At 43.0% G+C, this 17,294-nt stretch overlaps 1 protein-coding gene across 7 annotated transcripts in view; it reads left to right on the top strand.

The window, feature by feature from the left end:
- The first annotated feature begins 12,294 nt into the window (after positions 1-12,294).
- NCAM1 (neural cell adhesion molecule 1) overlaps positions 12,295-17,294 on the top strand; it is a 410,078-nt gene continuing 405,078 nt past the window's right edge. For 3 of the 7 annotated variants that reach the window (XM_077249980.1, XM_077249986.1, XM_077249985.1), the window contains exon 1: positions 12,413-12,759. In XM_077249980.1, the coding sequence (XP_077106095.1) occupies positions 12,639-12,759 (121 nt within the window). In that variant the 5' untranslated portion in view covers positions 12,413-12,638. Of the gene's footprint in view, positions 12,760-17,294 lie in introns of all 7 variants that reach the window. The other 4 variants (XM_077249987.1, XM_077249988.1, XM_077249984.1 and 1 more) reach the window with 4 other exon arrangements.

Raw genomic sequence — 17,294 nt, 5'->3', positions numbered from 1 at the left:
GGAAAAACGAAGACTAAGGGGTGATCTTATTTTAATGTATAAATATATGAGGGGACAGTACAAAGACCTTTCTGATGATCTTTTTAATCATAGACCTGAGACGGGGACAAGGGGGCATCCTCTACGTCTGGAGGAAAAAAGGTTTAAGCATAATAACAGACGCGGATTCTTTACTGTAAGAGCAGTGAGACTATGGAACTCTCTGCCGTATGATGTTGTAATGAGTGATTCATTACTTAAATTTAAGAGGGGACTGGATGCCTTTCTTGAAAAGTATAATGTTACAGGGTATATACACTAGATTCCTTGATAGGGCGTTGATCCAGGGAACTAGTCTGATTGCCGTATGTGGAGTCGGGAAGGAATTTTTTTCCCCAATGTGGAGCTTACTCTTTGCCACATGGGTTTTTTTTTGCCTTCCTCTGGATCAACATGTTAGGGCATGTTAGGTTAGGCTATGGGTTGAACTAGATGGACTTAAAGTCTTCCTTCAACCTTAATAACTAAGTAACTATGTAACTATGTAACATTTTACTTGGTTAAGTGTTCCAGATAATATTAGACAGATTAATCAATTGCACCTTTATAAAAAGTTCCAAAAACTCATAAAACTACTCCAGTAGGTGAGTGGCATAATAACTAGGTGGTGCTGCAAAGGATTGACAGGGGGTAAAAATAAGCAAGGTGTGCAGATGAAGAATAACAATGGAAAGAAGGTCCCAGGTTCAATACCTACTAGATGGTAAGGCGGCATATGGCCAGCCGTGGTTTGCTGCCCTGTGTGTTGGACCTATATTAAACCAAAGTAAAAATTAAATACACTCTACATCTGGAATAAAGGTGAGTTGAAGTTATAACAGGGACTGTCAATCCTTTGCAGCACCACCTATACCTTAAAGCGAAGGATTCGCTATGTTTACTTATCATTGCTATACCAAGGTAACGAGTGCCTCTCCTCTTCTTCTCTTGGTCTTAAACCCTTTTGACCTCTAGACCACCTACGGTATCCACATCTGACATAACTTTAGGAATTTTATTCACTTCGGTGCATCCTTGGTGCTTGGAATACTGTATAGTTGCTTGCCATTCCTTTTGTACCTTTGCGTAATGTTTATTGTTACATTATGCACGGATGCTGTATATATGTATATATTTTTTTTGTTGTGTATATTTACCCTTGTCATGTTTTTGTTTTTTAGCGATGTTATGATTAAGGCTCGGGAGAGCCGAAACGTTAATGTTACTACAGTGGTCGCTTATCCTTAAATTGTATATTGCTCCCATGTGTTACTAATGTGTAGTTGTGTTCAATAAATTTGCACTATCTTGCATAAGCATCAATTAGAGTGTGCGGTGTCTTCCAAATATTACTTGTATTGGGACTTTTATCGTCCATGACACCTGCACCTCGCCTTTAATTGACTGAGTACACACCACTGTACCTTATTTACATTAGGTCTCTCCTTGCATGTGTGGTGCATGTATAGGGTGACCGCTGTCACTCCAGGACAGCGGGTAGGCAGAAACCGCAGGGGATCCACCTGTCTGACTAGTCTCCCTTGCACTAGTACCCGGCGCCTTTTAAAGAATGTTTTCTCTGAAACGCTGCAGAATTTTCAGAGTTAAACATATATGACAGAAATCATGCAGCCAGTGCCTGATAAATGGCGCCCATTGATTGCAGTTATCATATTATATAGCACTGTGTACTTACAATTGCTCATTTTGCATTTCTACCTAGCTAATTCCTCTTTTTTCTCTGCTCTATGTAGAAACAGGAAGTCTCTTTTCCCAGCATGAGTCATTCTCTTCACCTCCTGCCCCAGCTGCTCCCTCCTACCCCTGCCAGGGGCTTTTTGCAGTGACCCATGACTCATGCAGGGAAAAGAGACTGAAGTGGATAAAAACTTTGATGGGGGAGGAGGAGTGCTTCTTTAAAAGGAATCTGACAGTTGATTCAGGAGGAGAAAATGGTGTGGCTGGATCAATGGTTGTGTTTTTTAGTGTAAGAGAGTGTTTGCTTGAATAGTGGTGATTACATTTTTGATAAGTCTCATTCACATGTCAATTTTTCACATACAAGTGCTAACCGCTTTTTTTTTACGATAGCACTCATACCTATGGGGATGTTCACGTCAGATTTTTTCCTCGGACCAAGTGGTCCATACACAATCGAGGAGACATGTCTGATATTGATCAGAGTGTCGGATCAAAATCGGAAATCCAAATCTATGGGTGGGTGAAAAAAATCTGACAGCACTCGAATGTAATCTGTGTGCTATCCATTTTTCACTGACATATGTAGAAGGCTGAGAAAGTTTTTTTTTTTCTCATCAGTAAAAAAAAAAATGATGAAACTCTGATCAAACTCTCACGACAATCTATTAAAACTCTGATGAAACTCAGTCGATTTTTCTTGTACCTAAAAAAGGTGTTAATGAGGCCTCTCTCTTCAGTCATAAAAGATTATACTGTGAACCATTTACATGTAAGCCCCAAACAAGTTATTTCTGGGGTACTCATTTTTTGATGCTGCTTATTTCAGTTTGTTTAGTGTTGCCACATTTGTCTTGTTTGTTAATTGTAAAAGCAAAGTAAAATCTTTAAAAAAAAAAAAATCAATATTTTGGTTTGAGAGAGAAAGACTATGTGAAAAAAAAAACTTCAGCAAATTGTTAAACAATAACTATTTGTAACATGCATACATTCATTAAAGATATTGGCAAAATGTTACAGTTAGGGACAAACTATACTGGAAGCAAATGCTACAACTCAAACTTCACCTTGCTGGCTCAAATGTATTTTGCTCTCTAAATGTATGTAATTAATGGAATCAATCTGTTTAAGTGTCTGGCCCTTAAGCAAGCCACAGGTCATATTCGGCTATAAATCCAGTCCTCATAAAACATGACGGACCCCCAAAACAGGTGCCGGGTCCTAACCCCAATTGATGGCTCTTTTACTACCACACAACTTAAGTTAATAACTTCTTTCCAGGCTGCCCATTCTTTTCCCTGTGGTTGAAGGAGATTTTTTTCTTAATTTAAACCATTAAGCAATTTCATCTGAGGTTTTAAAAGTATGTTAATAATGAATAGTTCAACTTACCAAATCACATTTTTTCCCTGTGAAATTCTAACATAAACCTGTCATTACTTCCAAGTGCTAAGATATTTAGTAATCATAACACATAATTTAATAAAAATTGGAATTGGTAGTGAAAATACAAATTCCACTTATTTTCAACGTGATCAGGAACATTTTGCTGTCATTTTTTATTTTATTTTTTTAACCTTGATACGAAAAGTAGTGTGGCTCAGTGGTTAGCGCTTTTGGTTTGCAGTGCTATGGTCTTCGGTTCAAATCTCACCAAGGAAAACCTCTGCAAGAAAATTGACAAGTCTGCTGTCAAGCGTCAGGGTTCGAACCCTAGAGTCTGTTCTTTGTGGTTGTCTTCTCTGTCCTCTGAGCCACAGCAGATACACCTTTTCTCCAGGTGTTTAATTTTTGCTACCATTGCTGCAGTCTTTTTAGAGTAACAGGTGTTTTCATTTGCTCATTTGTCTGCCTTATCACCTTTCAGGTGCAGCTTTATATACTTTCCCCTTGCTGGTATTTCCTGCTGGTAATAGTCTCATTTGCATGTCCAGCTATACTGCTGTAGTTTAAGCCAGTCAGTGAAAGACCAGCTGGGGATCTCTAGCCTGTACAGGAAAAGCCAGTGTTAGTTGCAGTTTTAGTGTTCCTTTTTTCCCCCAAGTAGTTACTACACTATCACTATCATAACATCCTCTCTGCACCACACATGCTGCAGAGCAGGCTGTCAATGAAAGTGCCAGGGAGTGATTATAGTGGTTTACTCACAGTATACCGAGTGGTGACTATTACCGCAAGCAAATAGCCACAGGGATGGGATATAAGTTTTTGTTTTCTCCCCATGGTCACTGCTTCAGTAAGGCACCCAAATCTATATATATAAGAGGCATCGTGATTACTCGCTAATCCCGCCCCCTGCACAGTAGCTCCGCCCCCCACATCACCACACACAATCTCGCCCCCCCCACCCCTTTACCACCACAATCCCGCCCCCCACCACATTACCACAGATAATCCCGCCCCCCCACATTACCACAGATAATCCTGCCCCCCACCACATTACCACACATAATCCCACCCCCACCACATTACCACACATAATCCCGCCCCCCCCACATCAGCACACATAATCCCGCTCCCCCACATTACCACACAAGGCTCTGTCCCCACACATTACCACACGAGGCTCCGTCCCCACACATTACCACACGAGGCTCCGTCCCCACACATTACCACACAAGGCTCGGTCCCCACACATTACCACATGAGGCTCCGTCCCCACACATTACCACACATGGCTCCGTCCCCACACATTACCACACGAGGCTCCGTCCCCACACATTACCACACGAGGCTCCGTTCACACACATTACCCCACGAGGCTCGGTCCCCACACATTACCACATGAGGCTCCGTCCCCACACATTACCACACGAGGCTCCAGTTTGTTTTTGATTTTACACTGTGAATAAAATGTATTATTAGTATTATTCAGATTTTTAATGATTATTATTGTTATTAACTTCATTTTAAGTTAATTTACCACTTGCGTAAGCGCTATTGAATGTTGTCATTATTTACTTTAGTTTAATCACCAGCAGCGTTAATTAGATAGCAATGAGCGTGCTGAGCGTTAGCTGGCTGGAAACAGCTAGTATGATTTTAATATTTAACCTAATATCTTCAGGCAAATAGGCTTTCTGGACATCACAAGCTCCTTTTAAACATTGGAGAATGTTAACTTTAACTCTAGTTCCAGCTGACAGAAGTTCACAGTGTATAGAGTCAGAGCAGCACAGCTCCATACACTTTGTAGTGGCCCATTGTTAAGAATATGGTCTGGGCTGCAGTACCTGAGAATGGCCACTATATGGTGTTGGCATTCCTGCTCTTCTAACTTCTTGTGGTTTGGCTCCAGGTACCAGCTGATTAGTGAGGGTGTAACACCTCTACTGATCTGATATCGATGACCTATCCTATAGTCTCACCTGTCACCAGTGCAATCCGTCTTTTTATTCAACAGCTATTAATCACTTACAAGACCATTTACAGTTTCCTATGTTATAGAATTGCAATGTAGCCGTAAAAAATTGAATGCTATACTGTGGCTCCGTATGGCATCCGATTTTTTTTCTCACACCCATAAACTTGAATGGGCGAGTCTCGTCCGATCTTCAGGGGAAAATCGTGAAGGCTGCAATTTTGTTTCACATGCAGATTCGGTCAGTGAAACAATTTGTTCACCTGCACTTCCCCATTGAATAACATTAGTACAAGTGCGATATGTTCTTTTAGCCAAAAATTTGGTTGTATGCACGAGCCCTAAGGGTAGGTCCTTAGTATCTTAGTCCTAGCCTCTTAAAGTTTGTGCAATAACACAATAACACAAATAATAATTTCATGTCCATTTAGACGAACCAATCGCAGCTGTTAAACGACTGTCAATCAGTTATTTACCAGCTGATCGGCGACCTTTTCGTGGCCGGTTTTGATCAGAAATCTATGCACACAGAAGTGTTAAAGTAAACCTGTCATCAGGAAAAGGCAGTGCTATCTGCAGGCATCAGGTTAGAAAGCAGGGGGCGCGGAGTAAATTGATATATAGTTATGTGGGGAAAAAAAATCTGAATAACCTGTGATTTAATCATTTAATACTCTACTCTTTCTGTGATTTCCGGTCCCATCAGAGATTGATACCTACCTCTACATGCACATTTATACAAAGAAAACTTTCAATCACTGATAGGACCGAAGCTTGCAGAAAAAGCAGAAGTTTAATTGAGTAAATCACAGTTAATACTGGATCTTTTACCACAAAACTAACAAACATTTCTGCTCCACCTGCTGTATAACATGGTGCATTTAAGAATGGGCTGCATTTTCATGGTGACAGGTTCCCTATAATACGTTTATTCGGTGCACATAAAATATCCTCATTATTGGCAGCACAACAATTTTAACACTGGACGATGTGCTACTGATCATCATGATTTTAATGGCGGCGTTAAGATTAAATCATCAGATGAACAAGCATTTTGCACATATTTTACACAAGCCAATTATTGGCTAATGACCATTCTAACAAAATCTTGTTCCTCATTATTGTCTCAACGACATGGGTCTTTAGTCGCTGACCATTAAGTACTATTTTTAAAGGGTTGTCCAGCACTTGGATAACCCCCTCCTCAATCATTGTGTTTCCTCAAAATAAAATAATAACACGTATACTCACCTCAGGCGCCGGTTCCAGCGTCTGGCACTGGTTCTCCCGGGAGTGGGGTCATATGAACATACAAAATCTCGTGCCAGTCACATCTGCAAAATATACATAACTGCAATAATGCAGCTGTTGTCCAATTCATACTGATTGCGGTTTGGGCAGCATGAATCAGATGACAGGTTTACTTTAAAAAGGACCTTTCACTGGATTTTTTTTAGTTTAAAATGAGCACCTCATCCAATTGCCGCTTCTCCACTGATTCTGAAACGGGTTTTCTTCTTTCTTCTGTGCGCCTCCATTCCAAAGTTATGACCCTGTGTAAAAAGTTGCAAATTTTCCCTTAAATTAACTTAAATTTTCTCTCTGGGGGCGTGGCCGTGTTTTGATGGGCTAGTATCAGGGAGGGGAAAAAGGAAACGCCCACAGGGAAGTTCTGTGGTACACGCCCATTGGGTTGAAGGAATAATATACACATACGGTATATTTCCAGGTGGCAAAACTTTGGAACAGAGGGGCACAGAATTAAAAGCAAAACTATTCCACAAGCAGGGTGGCAGCACCAATTCCAAGAGATACTCAAATTAAAGTTAAAAAAATTCAGTGAAAGGTGCCCTTTAAATGTATAGCAAAGTGCTTCATGTGTTGCTTTCCTATAGAGGGCCACATCCTCTATTTTACTGTATAGAGGTGTTTTTCTTCTTGCAACAGGAATATGGTGGACGAATACCATGGTTTCCATCCAGACAATGGCCACTGCCGGCATATACATTATGGGAGAGAAGGAACATGATGACTAGGCTGTAGCACCAATGAAATATGTTAAAACACAACTTTTACTACGCAATTAAAAACAAAAAAAATAAAGATCTATAAGCTTCTACGTTTCAGGTTAGCATCCCTTATTCACAGCATAGCTGTTTTTTTTCCTCACCATGTTTTTAATTGCACAGTAAAAGTTATGTTTTAACATTTTCTCATGATGTACAATAACAAATGATATTGTGGTACCGTGTTAGCCAGAAAAATCAATGTGAATACTTTTCTGCCCAATGATGTCAAAAGTATGTCATGTTTGCAAGCTTTCAGAGCACAGAGGCTCCTTCTTCAGGAAGAAGGAGCCTCTGTGCTCTGAAAGCTTACAAACATGTATTATTTTCTGGTTAGCCAATAAAGGTATCATTCTGAAAATACTTTTGTCATCATTGGGCAGAAAAGTATTCACATCGAACATTTTCTCATAGATGCTGGAGCCCAGTCCTCATGGACCTCCTCTCCCATTTCTGACCTGGATAGCAGCCTACTGTGTTCCTACAGGCTATGCACCACACCCTGACCAAACAAGGTCTACCAGGGTTCCTATTTTAAGTCAAGCGATTTCACACTGAACTGTGCTGAATGGAAGGTGAGATGATTACCATTATTTCTCCTTCCATATACAATTATGGCCCCGATTTATCAAGACCTGTGATCTTCTCCCGGTCTTGATGAGGACATTTGGTGGAGTCAGGCTGCGTGCACACGTAGCAGATTTTTTGCCCAGTCCTCCACGGACTGGGCACCATATAAGTGGTAAAAAAAAAAGAATTAAAATAAAAAATAGCGATATACTCACCTTCGGGCGGCCCGACCTCCTCAACGGCTTCTGTGGTGTGTGTGAAGGACCTGTGATGACGTCACGGTCACATGACCGCGGGTCACGTGACCGCTACGTCAATGGAAGGTCCTGAACACACAGCATTAGGAACGGAAGCCGCTGAGGTGAGTATAACCTTTTTTTATTTTTTTAATTTTTTTTAACATTCTATCTTTTACTATAGATGCTGCATAGGCTGCATCTATAGTAAAAAGTTGGTCACACTTGTCAAACACTATGTTTGACAAGTGTGACCAACCTGTCAAACAGTTTTCCAAGCGATGCTACAGATCGCTTGGGAAACGCTAGCATTCTGCAAGCTAATTATGCATGCAAATTCTGCATGCGATATACCCGCGGCAGGAGGTGCAGAATTGCCGCAGAAATTTCCGTGACAATTCTGCTACGTGTGCACATAGCCTCAAAGATCCATGATTCATGGAAAGGTCATGTCTCTTCATGAATCTGGAGTGCCTGATAAGGCCGGTTTCACACGTCAGTGATTCCGGTATGTGAGGTGACAGTTTCCTCACGTACCGGAGACACTGACACACGTAGACCCATAAAAATCAATGCATCTGTTCAGATGTCATTGATTTTTTGCGGACCGTGTCTCCGTGTGCCAAACACGGAGACATGTCAGTGTTCGTGGGAGCGCACGTTTTACACGGACCCAATAGAGTCAATGGGTCCGCGTAAAACACGGACCTCACACGGACATTCTCCGTCTGGGGTCCGGGTGCGTGCAGGAGACAGCGCTACAGTAAGCGCTGTCCCCCCCACATGGTGCTGAAGCCGGTATTCATATCTTCCCTGCAGCAGCGTTTGCTGTAGAGAAAATATGAAGAATAGTGTTAAAAATAAAGATTTAGGTGTCCGACGCCCCCCCACCCCCTGTGCGCCCCCCCCCCCCCCCCGCTGGTCAGAAAATACTCACCCACTCCCTCACTCCTTCCTGGTCTGGCCGCGCCTCCTACTGTATGCGGTCACGTGGGGCCGATCATTTACAATCATGAATAGTCGGCTCCGCCCCTATGGGAGGTGGAGCCACATATTCATGACTGTAAATGATCGGCCCCACGTGACCGCATGCAGGAGAAGCCGCGGCCAGACCAGGAAGCAGCGAGGGAGCGGGTAAGTATTTTCTGACCAGCGGGGGGGCGCACAGGGGGTGGGGGGGCGGCGGACACATGGATCTTTATTTTAAACACTATTCTTCATATTTTCTCTGCAGCAAACGCTGCTGCAGGGAAGATATGAATCGCAGCTTCAGCACCATGCAGAGTGGGTACCACACGCTCCGTGTGGTACCCACTCGCCATACGGGCGGCACACGTGTGCCGCACGTATGGCCTCCGTGAGTTCCCAGGCACACGGACACGGATAACTCCGGTACCGATTTATTCCGGTACCGGAATTATCTGGACGTGTGGGACAGCCCTAAGGTGGTGTGCGCCTCGTTAGAAATCTCACTCCAGTCAGGGTGATTTCTGGAGTAGGGAACACCACAGCTCGTGAATTAGATGAGCTGTGATGTCACAACCCGGTCACACTAAGTAATTTTAAAATGCCAAAAGTCGCAAAGTTTTGCCTCAACTTCGCATTGCACAACATTTTGTGGCTTTTAGGCCGGTTTCACATTAGCTTTTTTTGCGCAGCGTAGGCCTGCGTGCTATCCGCATGCGTCTTGCGTACCTGTCTTTAACATTGTGTAGGCAGGGACATGCGTTGGCATCAGTTTGCATGCGGATGCGTCCCCGTGCGTCGTTTTGTGGTATCCGGTGAACGAAACATGTTGCATTTTTTGAGGCGTCAAATATGTGCAGGCATGCACCTGCGGTTGAGTGCGTATAAACAACGCATTACTGTCTATGGGAATGCATTGGTATGCAAGGACATTCGTATGCATGCGTTTGATGCGCTTGCGCACTTCGGACTGCGCATGTCCAGGAACTGATTGAGACACGCCCTCTTGGAAATATCGAACGCATGCTTTTTTTGGCGTCATGCGTAAGCTGATGCGGAGAAAAAACGCAGCGCAAGCATGCGTTTAAATGCGTTTGCGCATGCAGATGATACGCTGCGCACAGATGCACTAATGTGAACTTAGCTTTACTCCACTATTTGGACACTAGATGGTGGCCCGATTCTAACGCATCAGGTATTCTAGAATATTTTTGTATGTATGTATATAGCAGCCACATAGTATATAGCACAGGCCACGTAGTATATAGGAGCCATGTAGTATATAGCAGACATACTACGTGGCCTGTGCTATATACTATGTGGCTGTTATATACATACATACATATTGTAGAATACCCGATGCGTTAATACAGGCCACGCAGTATATAACACAGCCCAAACAGTATATAACACAGCCCACGTACTATATAACACAGCCCACGCAGTATATAGCAGCCATGCAGTATATAACACAGGCGACACAGTATGTAACACAGGCCACGCAGTTTATAACACAGGGCACATAGTATAGAGCACAGCCCATGCACTATATAACACTGCCCATGTAGTATATAGCAGCCATGTAGTATATAGCAGCCATGTAGTATATAACGCAGCCCACGCAGTATTTAGCAGTGTGGGCACCATATCCCTGTAAAAAAAATAAAATAATGAAAATAAAAAATAGTTATGTAGTCACCCCCTGAGATCCATCGAAGCTCCGACGATCGCTCGCGGCTGCCGCCATCTTCCGTTCCCAGGATGCATTGCGAAATAACCCAGATGACTTAGCGGTCTCGCGAGACCGCTAAGTCTTCTGGGTAATTTCGCAATGCATCTCTGGGAACGGAAGATGGCGGCAGGTGCAAGCGCATCGTCAGATGCCGGAGCGTGAGTATAGCAGGTTTTTTTAATTATTTTTTTAACATGACATATTTTTACTATTGATGCCGCATAGGCAGCATCAATAGTAAATAGTTGGGGACACACAGGGTTAATAGCAGCGGTAACGGAGTGCGTAACACCGCGGACCGTTACCGCTGCCATTAACCCTTTGTGAGTGGTGACTGGAGGGGATTATGGAGCGGGCACTGACTGCAGGGGAGTAGGGGAGGGACTAATTGGACTGTTCCCGTCGCTGATTTGTCGCGGCAGCCATGAAAGGCAGCTACCGAGACCAATCAGCGACGCCGGATTTCCGTGACGGAAGTTGAGGACAGAAAGACGGAAGTACCCCTTAGACAATTATATATATATAGATTAAAGGTTTGATGAATCGAGGTCCATGAGCGTACATAGCCAAAAATGGTCACAAACCAGGGTTGATCGAATAGCTTCGGATAAGCGCTCATCCGAATAGCTATATCACTTTCCGAATAGCTGCCTCGGGAACCTGGAGCGCTCTCGGCCATAGCTGCATGTGTCACGGCTGAGTGACAGTCACAACACACAGGCTCTCCATGCATGTGTCACACAGCCGCGACACATGTAGCTGTTGCGGTGAACAGCTGATTATCGGGCACGCTCCAGGTATGCAGGTTCCCGAGGCAGCTATTTGGTAAGCTTTATAGCTATTCGGATAAGGACTTATCCGAAGCTATTTGATCAACCCTACCGCAAATGCATTGTGCATTTAGCCTTACAGATGAAAACTAAGGCTATGTGGACACGTTGCGGATTTCCTACAGATCCGCAGTGTTTTTTTCGGCGCAGAAACGCTGCAGGTCCGCAAGTGATTTACAGTACAATGTAAATCAATGAAAAAAAAAATGCTGTGCTAATGGTGCGGAAAATTCCATGCGGAAACGCTTCAGATTAAAAGAAGTAGCATGTCACTTCTTTTGCGTGGATCTGCAGCGTTTTTGTACCCATTCCATTATAGAAATTCGCAGGGATAAGAACGCAAGAAATCCACAGCAAATCCGCATAAAAAACGCATCAAATCCGCACCTGCGTTTTCCGCCAAGAGATGCAGAATCCGCACAAAAAATTCAAGAGGCATATCCGCAACGTGCGCACATAGCCTAACAGTCCAAAACCATTCCAGACTAGTTGGGTCCAAAAAAATAAATAAAAATGAACTCAACTTTAAGCCACAGCTACCAAAACAACAGCAGAGAGCGAGTTCTATATTATGCAAAAATCAATAACCTCCTCTCCCCTTACTTTCTTGGCAGTTCAATAAAAAAGACATCCATCTAACTCAGTTAAAAAATAACTTAATTTTCTTCAGATCCTCCACTAACATTTGTTACAAAAGAGGTAGTAAAGTAAGAAAAAAATCCATGCCATCTTTTTGCAGGCATCTGCATCTGCTCTCTTATCTCTCTCTCTCTCTCTCTCTCCAGTCCTTGTGCCTGGCGGATGCTCAGTAATATTTGCACAGAGGCTGCGGAGGGATACTGCTGTTGGTCTCTTTCTCTTTGCATCCAGACACCCAACTTGGAGTTTCTGGCTGGGCGCATTGATCAGGTCTAGCTTGCTGGGGGTTGTGCTGAGGCTCAGACTGTCACTCATTCTCTGATCACTGCCTGCAACACAGCAACAGAAGCAGCTGGCAAATCCATTACAGAAAAACAAAAAGCATTGCAAAATTCTGCGAAAAAAAGCAACCAAGACATCATTTTTATATTTTTTTAATTTTTCTTTTTTTTTTGCTCTATAAAAACAGCCTATTTTTTTTTTGCAACCAAAGGAGAAGGAGGAGGAGGAGGGGGGATCTTAATGTTCATCTTTGGACCCATTGTAACGAATAGGAGCAGCAGGAGAAATTCCTCTGTCTGCAGATTTACAATGTTGCACACTAAGGAGCTCATCTGGACTTTATTTTTCCTTGGAGCTGCAGGTATAGATGTATTTTATGTTACAATATTTCCATCTGTTGCAATGTTTGTGTATTTTTTCTGCATTGTTTATTTTTGCTATTGCAAGAAACAGGATGCTGCTGCTGCTCTTTGTTTTGATGCCCCCTTCTAGCTGGATTTGCAGTGTCTAATTGTCTAATATTGTGATTGTCATTGACCCCCTTTTGTTTACCTATATCATGGGGTTACATGCTGAAAAAGAAATACCCCAAAAAACCTTGATTAATGCTCCTAGCATGCAGCAGCCATGCACATACATGGCAGGGCACATCATCCTCATCCTCCCTTGTCCTGGGTGGTGCTGCTGATGGATTTATTTCTCTACTGTGTATGCAAAAACATGACCGGGATGTGTTGGGGGGTCATTGTTGCTTAATTTAATCCTAAATATGTGCATAAAGGGAACTTTGGAGCTGCCCTTTGATTTTTTTTACATCCCTTTTGCAGATTCCTATCCTGCAGCTTCTTCTCTATGTGATGTGGCTTTGGTTTAGCAAATGCAATAAATAGTAACAAGGAATGTGATTTTTTTTCACCCACATAAATATATATATTCTGCGGTTTGCAGAACTTCATTTTTGGGTGTAAGTTTTTAGTGTGGTAAATGTGGTACCCAAGCTCTGAGAATATAATGAAAGGCTATGGGTGGACTCCCTCCCTCATCTCTCAGAGATTTGATGATGGTTGCAGCTTGCATTGGATGTGTATGTGGCTCGTTATTAGCAGGAGAAGGGGTCTTTATGTGATACATGAGGTTTTTTTTTTTTTTTTTTTTTGGGGGGGGGTGCAGGTTTGCAAAATGGTGTTTGGGTGATGCCCCTCCATTAGAGGCTGGCACTTGTTTATGCCATTGAGGTTGGTGTGAAAAATGCCAAACACATTGCAACAGTGCTGTGCTGTGGTAAGGAATGGACACACACTGGCTACTGCCTAAAATGGAGGAGGGCAGGTGGCATCTAGAGCTATGTACCACGTCCCTTCATAATACATGTACGCCATTTCTCCTTTTTTTTCCTGTTATTTCTGTCACGCCGCCTAAATATGTCGCAGGATTCTAGCACCTTTTTGTTTCCTGAGGTAAAACATGGATTTTTTTTTATTTTTACTGAGGTGATTGATGGAAGTCATGTTTTGTTCACATTACAGCAAAGAGGGGGAGAAGCTACCATTCTGCGGTGTAAAGGACAAGGCTAATGTGTGTGCAGCACGGAGCTCGGCTCTCTGCATTGTACCGAGGTAACGACGAACTCGGTGCGCGCCCCGAGGGTTGAGGCTTCTCTGCGCATGCGCCACAGATTCCCCTTCCAGTTTTTTTTTCTTTTCCCTCTTTTAACCAATCAGCCGTGACCTTCATGGGCGGGAAAATGTTTCTTCTTCCCAGGGACCACAGGGACCAACGTTACGTCGTCCATCTCCTCCTCAGTGAGGAAAGGCGCTGGTCTCCTCATCATCACCTCTTGTACCAGGGAGGGCGTGCTGAGGAGGCAGGCTAGATTAAGGAACCTATGGCTCTCTGGACTAATTATTCTAAGAAAAGAAATAAGTAATGTGGTTAAATGTGTAGAAAGGAAATAAATAATAAAGATGGTGAAATGTGTAAAAAAAAAAGGAAGGTATGAAAGTCTAGCTGACAGGATGTAAAATTATATATATATATATATATATATATATATATATATATATATATATATATATATTTACTATAATTTTTTTTTTTTTTTTTTTTTTTAAATAGAGCCTCTAGAAAACACATTTTTGAGTGGACCATCCTATAACCTGCATCAAATTTTTCAACCCCACCATATTTGAAAATGGCTGCCCAGTGAGAATAGGATATCGCTTTTCCACAGTATAGATGATAAATGTACTAATCGGTGGGGGTCCGGACCATTTGGCAGAACTGAATTTATCACTGATAGGAAACTTTTACGCCAGATACAAAATGGTGTGGCAGGACGGATCCTCGACCGTCAAGACATTAATTTCTTATGGGGCTGCCGGAAAAAGCCCAGCGCTTCACTGGACAGGCTGATAGGGAATGAATGGAGCGGCGGTCCAGCATGCGCACTGATGCCCCATTCTGATGAGTGCCGATCGGTTCAGGTTCCAGTGGTCGGACCCCCCACCCATCAATAAGTTATCACCCGTACTATACATAGGTGATAACTTGCTTTCAATGGACAACCCCTTTAAGCATGCATGCCATTTTATTTAAAAATGGATTGCCTCTCCACTAATATGGAGCATTATAGTACCCCATTATTGGGGCCGGCTGGTTCCGGCAAAATTTGTTCAATTTCATCTGGTGCATTTGATTAGATTAAATATGGTACAAACTGAATTTGTCCCGATGGTTAAAAATAACCTCTTTATACTCACCGTTCCTCACAGTTCCCCCGGTACTCGGCGCCGATCTTCTTTTGGCACCCAATTCTGGCACTGAGGCCGGTCTGTTATGATTGGGCCCATGTGTTCTGTGGGTGGAAGGGCGGTATGACCGTGCGAGGCTAAAAATCACAGACCTTAGCTTGTCCTCAGCAATGGAACGGTGGGAGAACATAAGACCGGTTCGAGGGCTAGTGCGCTGAGGCGGAATATGAGGGCGCTGAGGCTTAGCCTCCATTTTGCTGGAATCATGTGAATGGAATACCGTAAAAAATATGTTTTTTGGCATAAAGGGAAAGACAGTGGAAGAGACTCAGCCCGGCATCTCCTCGATTCTCTTGATCCCAGAAGCCTTACCCCAGGTGGACGAAAACTGCCTTCCTCTCCCTTCAATATGTCATCAATTCTTGAGCTTGGAGCAGCCACTTAATCCTTTTCAAACCTGGGAATTTTCCATTTTTGCTTTTTCTTTTCCCTTCTCTTCAATCAAGAACCATAACTTTTTATAAAAAAATGTTTTCCTTCGACATAGCCGGCTGTAGGTTTGGTTTTTTTTGTTTTTGTTTTTTTTTTAACTTTTTAAAGGACACTGTTCATTTTACCATCTAATGTACTGACAAACAGAAAAAGTATCCAGGTATGGGTGACTTCCGCCTATGCACTGTATGATCTCTCACATAGCCTCCTATATACAGTATGACCCCCCACATAGCCCCTTTATACACAATATGAGCCTCCACACAGTCCCCCCCCATATGTACAGTATGAGCCTCTACACAGTCCCCCTATGTACAGTATGAGACCCTTATAGCCCTTCTATTTACAGTATGAGCCTCCACACAGACACCTATGTATAATGTGAGCCTCTACAGTATGAGCTTCTACATAGTCCCCCTATGTACAGTATGAGCTTCTCAAAGTCCTATATACAGTATGAGACTACATATATATATATAGTATGAGACACCACATAGCCCCTCTATATACAGCATAAACCCTCACATAGCCCCTCTATATACAGTATGAGCCGCTAAACCGTCACCCTGTGTACAGTATGAGCCCCCACATAGCCACTCTATATACAGCATGAACCCTCACATAGCCCCTGTGCAGTCTGAGCCTCTACACCGACCCTATGTACAGTATGAGCCTCTACAGTCCCCTTATGTACAGTATGAGCCTCTACACAGACCTCTATGTACAGTATGAGCTTTTACAAAGTCCTCCTATATACAGTATGAGACTACACATATAGTATGAGACACCACATAGCCCCTCTATATACAGCATAAACCCTCACAGAGCCCCTCTGTATACAGTATGAGCCTCTAAACAGTCACCCTGTGTACAGTATGAGCCCCCACATAGCCCCTCTATATACAGCATGAACCCTCACATAGCCCCTGTGCAGTCTGAGCCTTTACACCGACCCTATGTACAGTATGAGCCTCTACAGTCCCCCTATGTACAGTATGAACCCCCACACAATCCTCCTAAGTACAATATGGGACCCCACAGACAGATGTGGTCCGTGGGCCGTACTTTTTGCCAGGTTTGGCTTTGATATTCTTTTCTTTTCTTTTTTTTTGCGCTGAGAACTGTAGTTTTTATTGATACCGTAAATCTACAATTCCGGCTTTCATTCCCCACCTGGGTCATTTATGGAACGATGTTGCACCATGTGATATTGGATTTTTTTTCATGCATATGGTGGGCACTAATACTTACAGGTGTACCCAAGGACAAGTGTACAGTATTTAGTAACCCTCTTCCTTGTATGTGGCACAAATGGATTTGAGCGAATACATTTTGGACAGAGAGGTCAGTGAACGCGCATACACCTGCACAATCTGAAGAGGACTTGTAGGGCTTGGTTATTGTAACACATAGGGGGCCTATAGGGGCTGGATTAGGATAAAGGAGAGTGAAATAAGAGCCAGTGCATAATGGATTTGGATGCATTGTATTCTACAACAGCTTTGACCTTTTGCTCCTTCCCTACAAGTAGTTGCCCTTGCATAACAATGCCTTCATTTACCCTTGTGTTTGTTACAACCTTTTAGGACTTTTCAGAGGTGATTTATAGGGCAAGCAGATGGCTTTTTTTCTCTCTCCTCAATCCCCCTGTGCT

Source organism: Ranitomeya variabilis, chromosome 4 (genome assembly GCF_051348905.1).
Source record: "Ranitomeya variabilis isolate aRanVar5 chromosome 4, aRanVar5.hap1, whole genome shotgun sequence".
Taxonomy (NCBI): Eukaryota; Metazoa; Chordata; class Amphibia; order Anura; family Dendrobatidae; genus Ranitomeya; species Ranitomeya variabilis.
This window is presented reverse-complemented; position numbering and strand designations above follow the sequence as displayed.